The sequence below is a fragment of the Cherax quadricarinatus genome, chromosome 81 (genome assembly GCF_038502225.1).
Source record: "Cherax quadricarinatus isolate ZL_2023a chromosome 81, ASM3850222v1, whole genome shotgun sequence".
NCBI lineage: Eukaryota > Metazoa > Arthropoda > Malacostraca > Decapoda > Parastacidae > Cherax > Cherax quadricarinatus.
In genome coordinates this window covers 7,474,771-7,488,256 of record NC_091372.1, presented here as the reverse complement: position 1 = coordinate 7,488,256, position 13,486 = coordinate 7,474,771, and the positions used below count along the sequence as shown (strand labels likewise).

Genomic DNA, 13,486 nt, shown 5'->3' with positions numbered 1-13,486 from the left:
TGTCCTAGTTCTCAGATATTTTAAACTGGGGGAGAAAGGGGGATGTGATGTAGTCCAGCTGGGCTTGTGAGGTCTCTGGGGAGACCTAATTTAACCAATTATATAGTCACACCTTGCCTTGGCAGACGTCTGTAGCCACGCCCACGTCTGAGGTCTTTTGTTCTTAACAGCGTCAGAGCTCGGCGTCAGGTCGCAACACGTGGTTGTGGAGGGTGCTTGGATCACCATAAAAGCCCAAGGAAGAGCATGATCGGGAGATTGGAGCGGAGCTGCTGCTGGGATGCAGAGCTCCTGAGCAGAGATTCGAGCAGAGCTCTGGCCTGTGAGCAGAGCTGAGCTGGAGAGTCTTGGGAGGAGAGACTGTTGGAGGCATTGGGCAGAGTACTGGCTTGGCGCCGTACTCGTGCTGTGTCGGTCCTGGGACCTGTGGCTTAGTTCCTGTAGTGAACTGTCCTCTGTGCTATATTGTAAGTTACATTCATTTTGGTCAAGTTGATTGTGTTCCCTGTCTCACTGCTTATGTGTACCATCCCATTTATCTAAACCACAATAATGTTCTGTTCCCAAATATATTATTGTACAAAGACGTAATAATAAACTGTGTTTGAGTAGAATAGTAATATTCACTGTCCCCGTTATTTTCTCCATTTATTTATGTTTAGTTAAAGTAGTGAGAGGGTGAGTAGTGTAGTGTGGCAGGTAGGGTAATGAGAGGTGAAGGTGTAGTCACCAGTGACCTCACATTACCTACCTCCCTCCGCATACCTCACTCCTACCACCTCGCCTGTCCCCTACCTACTGACTCCCCCCGCTTACCCCCATATTCCCCTAATCATCACCCCCCCTACATGACAGGGTCGAGTCTTAGCTCCTCACCTATTTGTGGTTGCAGGGGTCGAGTAATAGCTTCTGGCCCCGCCTCTTCACTGATTGCTACTAGGTCCTCTCTCTCCCTGCCCCATGAGCTTATCATACCTCGCCTTAAAACTATGTGTACTCACCTATTTGTACTCACCTATTTGTGGTTGCAGGGGTCGAGTCCTAGCTCCTGGCCCCGCCTCTTCACCGGTTGCTACTAGGCCCTCTCTCTCCCCGCTCCATGAGCTTTATCAAACCTCGTCTTAAAACTGTGTATGGTTCCTGCCTCCACTACGTCATTTTCTAGGCTATTCCACTGCCTTACAACTCTATGACTGAAGAAATACTTCCTACTATCTCTCTGACTCATTTGTGTCTTCAACTTCCAATTGTGGCCTCTTGTTTCTGTGTCCCCTCCCTGGAACATCTTGTCTTTGTCCACCTTGTCTATTCCACGCAGTATTTTATATGTCGTTATCATGTCTCCCCTGACCCTCCTGTCCTCCAGTGTGGTCAGGCCGATTTCCCTTAATCTTTCCTCATAGGACATTCCCCTTAGCTCCGGAACTAACCTTGTCGCAAACCTTTGTACTTTCTCTAGTTTCTTGACGTGCTTTATCAAGTGCGGGTTCCAAACAGGTGCTGCATACTCCAGTATGGGCCTGACATACACGGTGTACAGTGTCTTGAATGATTCCTTACTAAGGTATCGGAATGCTGTTCTCAGGTTTGCCAGGCGCCCATATGCTGCAGCAGTTATCTGATTGATGTGTGCTTCCGGAGACATGCTCGGTGTTATACTCACCCCAAGATCTTTCTCCTTGAGTGAGGTTTGCAGTCTTTGGCCACCTAGCCTATACTCTGTCTGTGGTCTTCTGTGCCCCTCCCCCATCTTCATGACTTTGCATTTGGCAGGATTAAATTCGAGAAGCCATTTGCTGGACCAGGTGTCCAGTCTGTCCAGGTCTCTTTGAAGTCCTGCCTGGTCCTCATCAGATTTAATTCTCCTCATTAACTTCACATCATCTGCAAACAGGGACACTTCTGAGTCTAACCCTTCCGTCATGTCGTTCACATATACCAAAAATAGCACTGGTCCTAGGACCGACCCCTGTGGGACCCCGCTCGTCACAGGTGCCCACTGTGATACATCATTACGTACCATGACTCGTTGTTGCCTCCCTGTCAGGTATTCTCTGATCCATTGCAGTGCCCTTCCTGTTATATGCGCCTGATGCTCTAGCTTCTGCACTAATCTCTTGTGAGGAACTGTGTCAAAGGCCTTCTTGCAGTCCAAGAAGATGCAATCAACCCACCCCTCTCTCTCTTGTCTTACTTCTGTTATTTTATCATAAAACTCCAGAAGGTTTGTGACACAGGATTTGCCTTCCGTGAATCCGTGCTGGTTGGCATTTATACTCCTGTTCCGTTCCAGGTGCTCCACCACTCTCCTCCTGATAATCTTCTCCATAATTTTGCATACTATACACGTCAATGACACAGGTCTATAGTTTAGTGCCTCTTTTCTGTCTCCTTTTTTAAAAATGGGAACTACATTTGCCGTCTTCCATACCTCAGGTAGTTGCCCAGTTTCCAGGGATGTGTTGAAGATTGTGGTAAGTGGCACGCACAACATATCTGCTCCCTCTCTAAGGACCCACGGGGAGATGTTGTCTGGTCCCATTGCCTTTGAGGTATCGATGTCCCTTAGCAGTTTCTTCACCTCCTCCTCATCTGTATGTATGTCGTCCAACACTTGTTGGTGTATTCCTTGCTGGTGTCCCCGTCTGGTCTGTCCCCCCAGAGTCCTTCCTGTCTCTACTGTAAATACTTCCTTAAATCTCTTGTTTAGCTCCTCACATACCTCTTGATCGTTTCTTGTGAGTTCTCCACCTTCTTTCCTCAGCCTTATCACCTGGTCCTTGACTGTTGTCTTCCTCCTAATGTGGCTATACAGCAGTTTCGGGTCAGATTTGACTTTCGATGCTATGTCGTTTTCATACTGTCGCTGGGCCTCCCTCCTTATCTGTGCATACTCGTTTCTGGCTCTTCTACTAATCTCCTTGTTTTCCTGGGTCCTATGCCTCCTGTACCTTTTCCATTCTCTGTTGCACTTAGTTTTTGCCTCCCTACACCTTCGGGTAAACCAAGGACTCGTTTTGGTCTTCCTATTATTTCCGTTTCCCTTGGGAACAAAACTTTCCTCTGCCTCCTTGCACTTTGTTGCCACATATTCCATCATCTCGTTTACTGATTTTCCTACCATTTCTCTGTCCCACTGAACCTCCTGCAGGAAGTTTCTCATACCTGTGTAGTCCCCCCTTTTATAGTTTGGCCTGTCCCCTTCAGTTCCTGTTACCTTCTCCACTTGTAACTCTACTATATAGTCAAAACTCAGAACCACATGATCGCTAGCTCCAAGGGGCCTCTCATAAGTGATGTCCTCAATGTCTGAACTGCTCAGGGTGAACACAAGATCCAGTCTTGCTGGCTCATCCTCCCCTCTCTCTCTGGTTGTGTCCCTGACATGTTGATGCATGAGGTTTCCAAGTACCACATCCATCATCTTGGCTCTCCATGTTTCGGGACCCCCATGTGGCTCCAGGTTTTCCCAGTCGATCTCCCTGTGGTTGAAATCGCCCATTACCAGTAACTTTGCTCTGCTCGAGTGAGCTCTTCTTGCCACCTCAGCCAGTGTGTCCACCATCACCCTGTTGTTTTCTTCGTACTCCTCTCTTGGCCTCCTGCAGTTCTGTGGTGGGTTATACATCACTCCAATGACTACTTTATGTTCTCCGGACTGAATTGTACCTACAATGTAGTCTCTTTCTCCAATCATGTCCATGCCTTCCATTTCCTCAAATCCCCATCGGTGTTTTATGAGCAGTGCAACCCCTCCTCCCCCTCTACTCCTTCTATCTTTCCTCAGGATCTGATATCCTGTTGGGAAGATTGTGTCTGTTATTGTCTCAGCGAGTTTTGTTTCTGTGACTGCTATGATGTCTGGGGATTTTTCACTGATTCTTTCATTCCACTCCTCATGTTTATTCATTATTCCATCCGCGTTTGTGTACCAAACCTTTAGTTTCTTTTCTATCATTGTGGTCATGCAAGAATATTGGGGTTGGGGGAGCGAGAGCCTTGGTGGGGGCCTATATGGGGCTGTGGTGTAGGTGGGGTTTGTGTTGATGGGGGTGGGGTCAGAATGCCCATAAGGGACAGCTGTTGGGGTGAGGTTTGTGATATGGGGATTGGTGGCAGAGGGAACAGTGAGTGGGTTGTAGTATAGGTTGCTCAGTTGCGTTGGGAATGTCGCGGGTGGAGTCTTTTGGTGGGAGATTCTGTGGGGTGTGTTTGCCCTTCCTCCTGTGTCTGGGTCCTGCTCATTTTCATTGCTTCTCGTTCCTCCTTGCGTCTCTGTACCCTCTCTTTCAGTGTAGTCCTTTCTTCTTGTGTTCTGTCGCGGTCGAGGTATACTCTCTGGTACCCCTCTTTGTCCCTCAGTCTTGCTTTCTCTTGCAGAATCCTGGTTCGAACTGATTCTTCCTTGAAAGTTACTCTGACAGGCCGTATCCTTCCACTCGCAAACCACCCAATTCTCTGAAAATTTGTCACCTGGGTCATATTGCCCTCCCCTATTGTTTTCATGATGCCTTCAATCATTTTTTTCTCCTCCTGTTTTATTTCTTCAAAGTTGGCCCCCTTGGCTTCTTGGAGCCCGTACACAAAAACTGACCTCGCCCTTTCCTCCTCCCACTGAGTCTCCATCTGCGTCCTCTGAGGCATTTTATTTCCTTCCATTGACATGTTCTTGCCTTCAGTCCCTGTCATATCTGAAACTTCTATTCTCAGTGGACTGTCTTTCCTGACCAGCTGTCCCTTGCTACTGCAGTTGGCTGTTAGAATCTCTGCATATAGCATACCTTCATTGTCTTCGGACCTGTCGTTTGATCTTAGTGTGCTCGTCGTCTTTTCCCTGGCCCCACGTGGGTCTGATAGGGCCTTCATGTTCGGCATGTCTCCGTTGTTGCTTACCATCCCCTTGTCTGCGCCTGACTTTGAATTTCCTGATGTCACACCTGAATTGTCATTTGTCTCTCTAATCTGTTTCAGGCTTTGCAGTTTCTCTTCTAAGCACTGTATCCTAGCTTCTGCTGCTAAGACCTGTACTTCCCACTTCCTGCACTCTTCAGCTATCCGCTCCTCCATTTTCTTACCAAGCTCTACTATCTTCCTTCCCCACTCTTCCTCCCTTTTTTGGAGCTCTAGCTCCCAGTCTTTCCTCCCTGGTTCGTCCACCAGATCTCTGGGTTTCCGTCCTCTAAGGCCACCCATTTTTTTTTTTTTTTATTTTTTTTTTTATTTTTTTTTTTTTTTTACTTTTTATTACCACAGACAGAAGGCTAGAGGAGGGAGAGGGTGTGGGGGAGAGAGAGAGAGGGTAGGAAGAGGGAGAGAAAGGAGAGAGAAAGGGTTTGGGGGTGAGGGATAAGACCAAGGGGGAGGGAGAGAAATGTGAGGGGGGAGAGAAAGGGTAGAGAGAGGGAGAAAGAGAGGGAGAGGGAGAGGGAGAGAAAGAGAGAGAGAGGGAGAAAGGAGGGAAGAAGGCTATGAGAGAGAGAAACGCGAGGGAGGGAAAAGGTAAGATGTCTGTGGGGGAGGCAGTCAAATTCCAAGGATCAGCTGTGTGTACTCACCTAGTTGTGGTTTCGGGGTCGAGACCCAGCTCCTGGCCCCGAGTGTGTATGTGTGTGCGCGCGTGTGTGTGTGTGTGAGCACGTCAGTTGTTTATATGTCCCAGAAATACAATTCACTTCTGTGTATCCGTAATACTAATGAGATACCACTAACACTGAGAGTAGTTCTAATTATAATACTAGCGTGTGTTAACAAGTCATTCTTTCACCCAGTTATGTACTACCTTTTACTACATGTGTAGAGGAGGGAGAGGGTGTGGGGGAGAGAGAGAAAGGGTAGAAAGAGGGAGAGAGAGGAGAGAGAAAGGGTAGAAAGAGGGAGAGAGAGGAGAGAGTATGGGGGTGAGGGATAAGACCAAGGGGGAGAGAGAGAAATGTGAGGGGGAGAGAAAGGGTAGAGAGAGGGAGAAAGAGAGGGAGAGGGAGAGAAAGAGAGAGGGAGAAAGGAGGGAAAGAGGGTATTGAGAGGGAGAAACGCGAGGGAGGGGAAAGGTAAGAGGTCTGTGGGGGAGGCGGTCAAATTCCAAGGATCAGCTGTGTGTACTCACCTAGTTGTGGTTTCAGGGGTCGAGACCCATCTCCTGGCCCCGAGTGTGTATGTGTGTGCGCGCGTGTGTGTGTGTGTGAGCACGTCAGTTGTTTATATGTCCCAGAAATACAATTCACTTCTGTGTATCCGTAATACTAATGAGATACCATTAACACTGAAAGTAGTTCTAATAATTATAATACTAGCGTGTGTTAACAAGTCATTCTTTCACCTAGTTACTACATGTGTACCCAGTACTTGCTTCTCAGATTGTACTGTCTTTGTGTCCTAGACCATTATCTCTCGAAACTGTTGTCAGGGCTGTAGTCCCATTAGCCACGACTTAATCCTCCTGCTTAATCCTTACTCCTACAAAGTTTATCTTCCTACTACTGCTAGGTGTTGTGTGTATGATAATCGCTCTGGAGCAGGGTTTAGATATCGAGTTACCAGTGACCGCTGGGCCGGCTCTATCACTCAGACTCCCCGCCAACCACAAAACAGGTGATTTGTACGTTACTGGTCAGAGGGGACGTCCATCCAGATGCCTGATGTACGATGCTCGCTGTACGATGCTTGCTGTACGATGACTCGTGCACCTCGCCCTTCCGCCGCTGGCTTCTTCGCTATTCTTATCTCGTTGCCCTTTTGAGTCCTCATTTACCACACTTATCACTTGTATACTGCTACTTTTATAATTTACACTTCACTTTGGGTAAGTACACTACTTATTTGTGATGACACCCAGCCTGTTATGGCGGCGCTACTCCCTCAGGCCTACTGCTGCCACCACCTCTGCTTATATTTATGTATATGTATGTATATATATATATATATCCCCTTTCTGGCTAGCTTGTTCACTCTGTGTGCTACATCACATTTTGTCGTTAGCCACCCTCTCTTAATTCTATTTGGTCTTTTCTCTTTAGTCACTCGATTTGTCGTATATTGTACAATGTTGCCAACTATATGTGTACGTTTCCTTACACCTATGTTCACCTAGCAGCAAATAGGTACCTGGGTGTTAGTCGAGGTGCATCCTGGGGGACAAGATTAAGGACAATGGAAATAAGTTAGACAGCTCGATGACACACTGACTTTCTTGGGTTATCCTGGGTGGACTGGCGACTGGCGCTTTGAAATTTTGTTGTATAATTTCAGGCTTTCTCTCGCCTTCACTTTATTTATGTTTGCTAATACACTGGTTATCACTTTATGCCTCTCTTAATTCTATTTGGTCTTTTCTCTTTAGTCACTCGATTTGTACTTTGTATATGTGTAACAATGTGGCAACAGGTGCCAACTAGGCCTCAACGACTGGCGCTTTGAAATTTTGTTGTATAATTTCAGGCTTTCTCTCGCCTTCACTTTATTTATGTTTGCTAATACACTGGTTATCACTTGTAGGGTTGTTCACTGACGTTATCACTAACACTGGTTGCTTCTAGCTGCTAAAACACGCCCTAAAAGCACTAAGATTCTCGGAGCCTGGCGCTTGTGACACTTGTGACACTATGTGTGTGTGTGTGTGTGTGTGTACTCACCTAGTTGTACTCACCTAGTTGAGGTTGCGGGGGTCGAGTCCGAGCTCCTGGCCCCGCCTCTTCACTGATCGCTACTAGGTCACTCTCCCCGAGCCGTGAGCTTTATCATACCTCTGCTTAAAGCTATGTATGGATTCTGCCTCCACTACATCGCTTCCCAAACTATTCCACTTACTGACTACTCTGTGGCTGAAGAAATACTTCCTAACATCCCTGTGATTCATCTGTGTCTTTAGCTTCCAACTGTGTCCCCTTGTTACTGTGTCCAATCTCTGGAACATCCTGTCTTTGTCCACCTTGTCAATTCCCCTCAGTATTTTGTATGTCGTTATCATGTCCCCCCTATCTCTCCTGTCCTCCAGTGTCGTCAGGTTGATTTCCCTTAACCTCTCCTCGTAGGACATACCTCTTAGCTCTGGGACTAGTCTTGTTGCAAACCTTTGCACTTTCTCTAGTTTCTTTACGTGCTTGGCTAGGTGTGGGTTCCAAACTGGTGCCGCATACTCCAATATGGGCCTAACGTATACGGTGTACAGGGTCCTGAACGATTCCTTATTAAGATGTCGGAATGCTGTTCTGAGATTTGCTAGGCGCCCATATGCTGCAGCAGTTATTTGGTTGATGTGCGCTTCAGGAGATGTGCCTGGTGTTATACTCACCCCAAGATCTTTTTCCTTGAGTGAGGTTTGTAGTCTCTGACCCCCTAGACTGTACTCCGTCTGCGGCCTTCTTTGCCCTTCCCCAATCTTCATGACTTTGCACTTGGTGGGATTGAACTCCAGGAGCCAATTTCTGGACCAGGTCTGCAGCCTGTCCAGATCCCTTTGTAGTTCTGCCTGGTCTTCGATCGAGTGTATTCTTCTCATCAACTTCACGTCATCTGCAAACAAGGACACCTCAGAGTCTATTCCTTCCGTCATGTCGTTCACAAATACCAGAAACAGCACTGGTCCTAGGACTGACCCCTGCGGGACCCCGCTGGTCACAGGTGCCCACTCTGACACCTCGTGTGTGTGTGTGTGTGTGTGTGTGTGTGTGTGTGTGTGTACTCACCTATTTGTGGTTGCAGGGGTCGAGTCCTAGCTCCTGGCTCCTGTGTGTGTGTGTGTGTGTGTGTGTGTGTGTGTGTGTGTGTGTGTGTGTGTGTGTGTGTGTGTGTGTGTGTGTGTGTGTGTGTGTGTGTGTGTGTGTGTGTGCGTGTGTGCGTGTGTGTGTATGTGTGTGTGTGTGTGTCTGTGTGTGTGTGTGTGTGTGTGTGTGTGTGTGTGTGTGTGTGTGTGTATGTGTGTGTGTGTGTGTGTGTGTGTGTGATATATATATATATATATATATATATATATATATATATAAACACTGATCTCTGGCTGAAGGAGACTCGAACCTACGAACCTTGGGACAAGGTACGCAGTGCTTTATATATATATATATATATATATATATATATATATATATATATACATAATATATATATATATATATATATATATATATATATATATATATATATATATATATATATATATATATATATATATATACATACATATATATATCGTGCCGAATACGTAAAATTGGTCAATTAGCAAGAACTCATTTAAAATTAAGTCCTTCCTTAAAATTAATCTTATACGTTTAAAGATATATTTTTTCATTTATGTTAATGTAAAAATTAATAATTTTGTACCAAAAGAACCTTAGAAAACTTACCTGACCTTATTATAACAAGCGCAATTTAATTTAGCCTAATCCAGCTAAATATATTTTAGATAGGTTTACAATAATTTAATAATAAACAAACACAGTGAAATATATTTTTTTTTCGTTAGGTTCAGAATGATTTTTGCGAAATTATTGCATACACGAATTTTCGCTTGCCTTATTCGGCAAGAAGAGCGTTGCTATTTAAGCCAAAATCGCAAGTTTTACCTATTCGGCACGATATATATATATATATATATATATATATATATATATATATATATATATATATATATATATATATACATTACTAGACAAGATTCTGGCACTCACAGGGCCAGACTAGACAAGACTTTGGCACCCACAGTGCCAGACTAGACAAGACTGTGGCACTCACAGGGCCAGACTAGACAAGACTGTGGCACCCAGCAAGCCAGAACATACAAGACTGTGGCACCCGACAAGCCAGACTAGACAAAACTGTGGCACCCAGCAAGCCAGGACATACAAGACTGTGGCACCCAGCAAGCCAGAACATACAAGACTGTGGCACCCAGCAAGCCAGAACATACAAGACTGTGGCACCCAGCAAGCCAGAACATACAAGACTGTGGCACCCAGCAAGCCAGAACATACAAGACTGTGGCACCCAGCAAGCCAGACTAGACAAGACTGTGGCACCCAGCAAGCCAGAACATACAAGACTGTGGCACCCAGCAAGACTCTGGCACCCAGCAAGCCAGACTACACAAGACTGTGGCACCCAGCAAGCCAGAACATACAAGACTGTGGCACCCAGCAAGCCAGACTACACAAGACTGTGGCACCCAGCAAGCCAGAACATACAAGACTGTGGCACCCAGCAAGCCAGAACATACAAGACTGTGGCACCCAGCAAGACTGTGGCACCCAGCAAGCCAGACTGCACAAGACTGTGGCACCCAGCAAGCCAGAACATACAAGACTGTGGCACCCAGCAAGCCAGAACATACAAGACTGTGGCACCCAGCAAGCCAGAACATACAAGACTGTGGCACCCAGCAAGACTGTGGCACCCAGCAAGCCAGACTACACAAGACTGTGGCACCCAGCAAGCCAGAACATACAAGACTGTGGCACCCAGCAAGCCAGAACATACAAGACTGTGGCACCCAGCAAGCCAGAACATACAAGACTGTGGCACCCAGCAAGCCAGAACATACAAGACTGTGGCACCCAGCAAGACTGTGGCACCCAGCAAGCCAGACTACACAAGACTGTGGCACCCAGCAAGCCAGAACATACAAGACTGTGGCACCCAGCAAGCCAGACTACACAAGACTGTGGCACCCAGCAAGACTGTGGCACCCAGCAAGCCAGACTACACAAGACTGTGGCACCCAGCAAGCCAGAACATACAAGACTGTGGCACCCAGCAAGCCAGACTACACAAGACTGTGGCACCCAGCAAGCCAGAACATACAAGACTGTGGCACCCAGCAAGCCAGAACATACAAGACTGTGGCACCCAGCAAGCCAGACTACACAAGACTGTGGCACCCAGCAAGCCAGACTACACAAGACTGTGGCACCCAGCAAGCCAGAACATACAAGACTGTGGCACCCAGCAAGCCAGACTACACAAGACTGTGGCACCCAGCAAGCCAGAACATACAAGACTGTGGCACCCAGCAAGCCAGAACATACAAGACTGTGGCACCCAGCAAGCCAGACTACACAAGACTGTGGCACCCAGCAAGCCAGAACATACAAGACTGTGGCACCCAGCAAGCCAGACTACACAAGACTGTGGCACCCAGCAAGCCAGAACATACAAGACTGTGGCACCCAGCAAGCCAGACTATACAAGACTGTGGCACCCAGCAAGACTGTGGCACCCAGCAAGCCAGAACATACAAGACTGTGGCACCCAGCAAGCCAGAACATACAAGACTGTGGCACCCAGCAAGCCAGACTACACAAGACTGTGGCACCCAGCAAGCCAGAACATACAAGACTGTGGCACCCAGCAAGCCAGACTACACAAGACTGTGGCACCCAGCAAGCCAGAACATACAAGACTGTGGCACCCAGCAAGCCAGACTACACAAGACTGTGGCACCCAGCAAGCCAGACTACACAAGACTGTGGCACCCAGCAAGACTGTGGCACCCAGCAAGACTGTGGCACCCAGCAAGCCAGAACATACAAGACTGTGGCACCCAGCAAGCCAGACTACACAAGACTGTGGCACCCAGCAAGACTGTGGCACCCAGCAAGCCAGACTACACAAGACTGTGGCACCCAGCAAGCCAGAACATACAAGACTGTGGCACCCAGCAAGACTGTGGCACCCAGCAAGACTGTGGCACCCAGCAAGCCAGTTGGTTCCTCCAGAGATGCAGCACTCGGCTCCTCGTTATTCTCTTCGTCTCGTCTTTCAAGTAACATATTAGAAATGTTCTTAATTCTGGGAACATCCAAAATATTTTCGGGACGTATATTTTGCTGCTCGCTAAATGAATATTATTAATTAGTCGTACTAATATATATTTTTGTGTTTGACGGAAATGATTTTAGTGAGAATAATAATAATAACTGTTAATAATGCTGGTAATAATAATAATATAATTATTATTATTTTTCTTATTATTATTGCTGTTGTTGATGTTAATTATAGTAATAATAAAATAATAGTATTATTTTAATATTATTAAGGGCATCAATAATAATAATATAACAATAATGATAATTATAATAATATAATACTATTATTATTTTATTATTTTTATTATTTGTCTTTTTGTTATCATCATTAACAATAATAATAATTATATAAAATAATAATAATAATGACCCTTACTGATTTAGCCCTCGGTGGTAATATAATCCTACAAGAATACATTAAGAGTTACCTGAAAGTGAGAGTGGTGAGGGGTCTGTAAGACTTGTGGGAGAGTGAGTCCCAGAGGGACCTACCCCAGAAGTCATTAAAGAAGACCTGAGAGACTGTACTGGTCCCCAGGACATCAGGGTTGGTGGTGATGGCACTGATGTCGTCGTGAACGAAGTCTCCAGTCAGACCATTAGAGTAGACCAGGACCCCAGTGGTCCAGACTACCAGAAACATCCAGGTGCGTGGTGTGTACTCTCTTTCCTGGACTCCCGGGGATTTGAACCTTGCTCTGCACTGGTGTGATGTGCACTCACTGCCTCTATCCATGGTGAGATCTCAAGGAACAATACGCCTGTGAAAAAATTGTTTCTCAATATTCTATAGATAACGTCAGCTTAGGAGTTGAAGTACCAGGTGTGATGTGCACTCTCTGTCCTTCCCATCCATAATGTAATCTCAGGGAGCAATTTTCACGGAAAAAATCATCTTATACTACAGACCTTCAGAGGGTTAAGATAAGATTTTGTTTGGATTTCTAACACCGGAGGGTTAGCTACCCAGGACAACCCAAGAAAGTCTACGTCATTGAGGACTGTCTGTCTTATTTCCGCTGTGGTCCCTCAGTCTTGTCCTCCAGGATGCTACCCACACTAGTCCACTAACACTAACACCTATTTTATTGCTAGGTGAAGAGGGATAGGAGGTGTAAGGTGATTAACACCCAGGTACATACTTACTGCTAGGTTAACAGTGACAGCAGGTGTAAGGTAACTAACATCCAGGTACCTACTTTATGCTGTTTTAACAGTGACAGCAGGTGTAAGGTAACTAACACCCAGGTACCTACTTAATGCTAGGTTAACAGTGACAGCAGGTGTAAGGTAACTAACTCCCAGGTACCTACTTAATGCTAGGTTAACAGTGACAGCAGGTGTAAGGCAACTAACACCCAGGTACCTAATTAATGCTAGGTTAACAGGGGCAGCAGGTGTAAGGTAACTAATACCGAGGTACCTACTTAATGCTAGCTTAACAGGGACAACAGGTGTAAGGTAACTAACACCCAGGTACCTACTTAAAGCTATTTTAACAGTGACAGTAGGTGTAAGGTAACTAACACCCAGGTACCTACTTACTGCTAGGTTAACAGTGACAGCAGGTGTAAGGTAACTAACACCCAGGTACCTACTTAATGCTAGGTTAACAGGGACAGCAGGTGTATAAGGTAACTAACACCCAGGTACCTACTTAATGCTAGGTTAACAGGGACAGCAGGTGTAAGGTA

The 13,486-nt window shown here is 46.2% G+C and overlaps 1 protein-coding gene across 2 annotated transcripts in view; it reads right to left on the bottom strand.

Annotated features, from left to right (window-relative positions):
• Positions 1-13,486, bottom strand: part of LOC128699873 (protein O-mannosyl-transferase TMTC1) — a 158,785-nt gene that overhangs the window by 85,987 nt on the left and 59,312 nt on the right. For both annotated transcript variants that reach the window (XM_070102310.1, XM_070102311.1), the window contains exon 2: positions 12,221-12,553. In XM_070102310.1, the coding sequence (XP_069958411.1) occupies positions 12,221-12,528 (308 nt within the window). In that variant the 5' untranslated portion in view covers positions 12,529-12,553. The remainder of the gene's footprint in view (positions 1-12,220; positions 12,554-13,486) is intronic.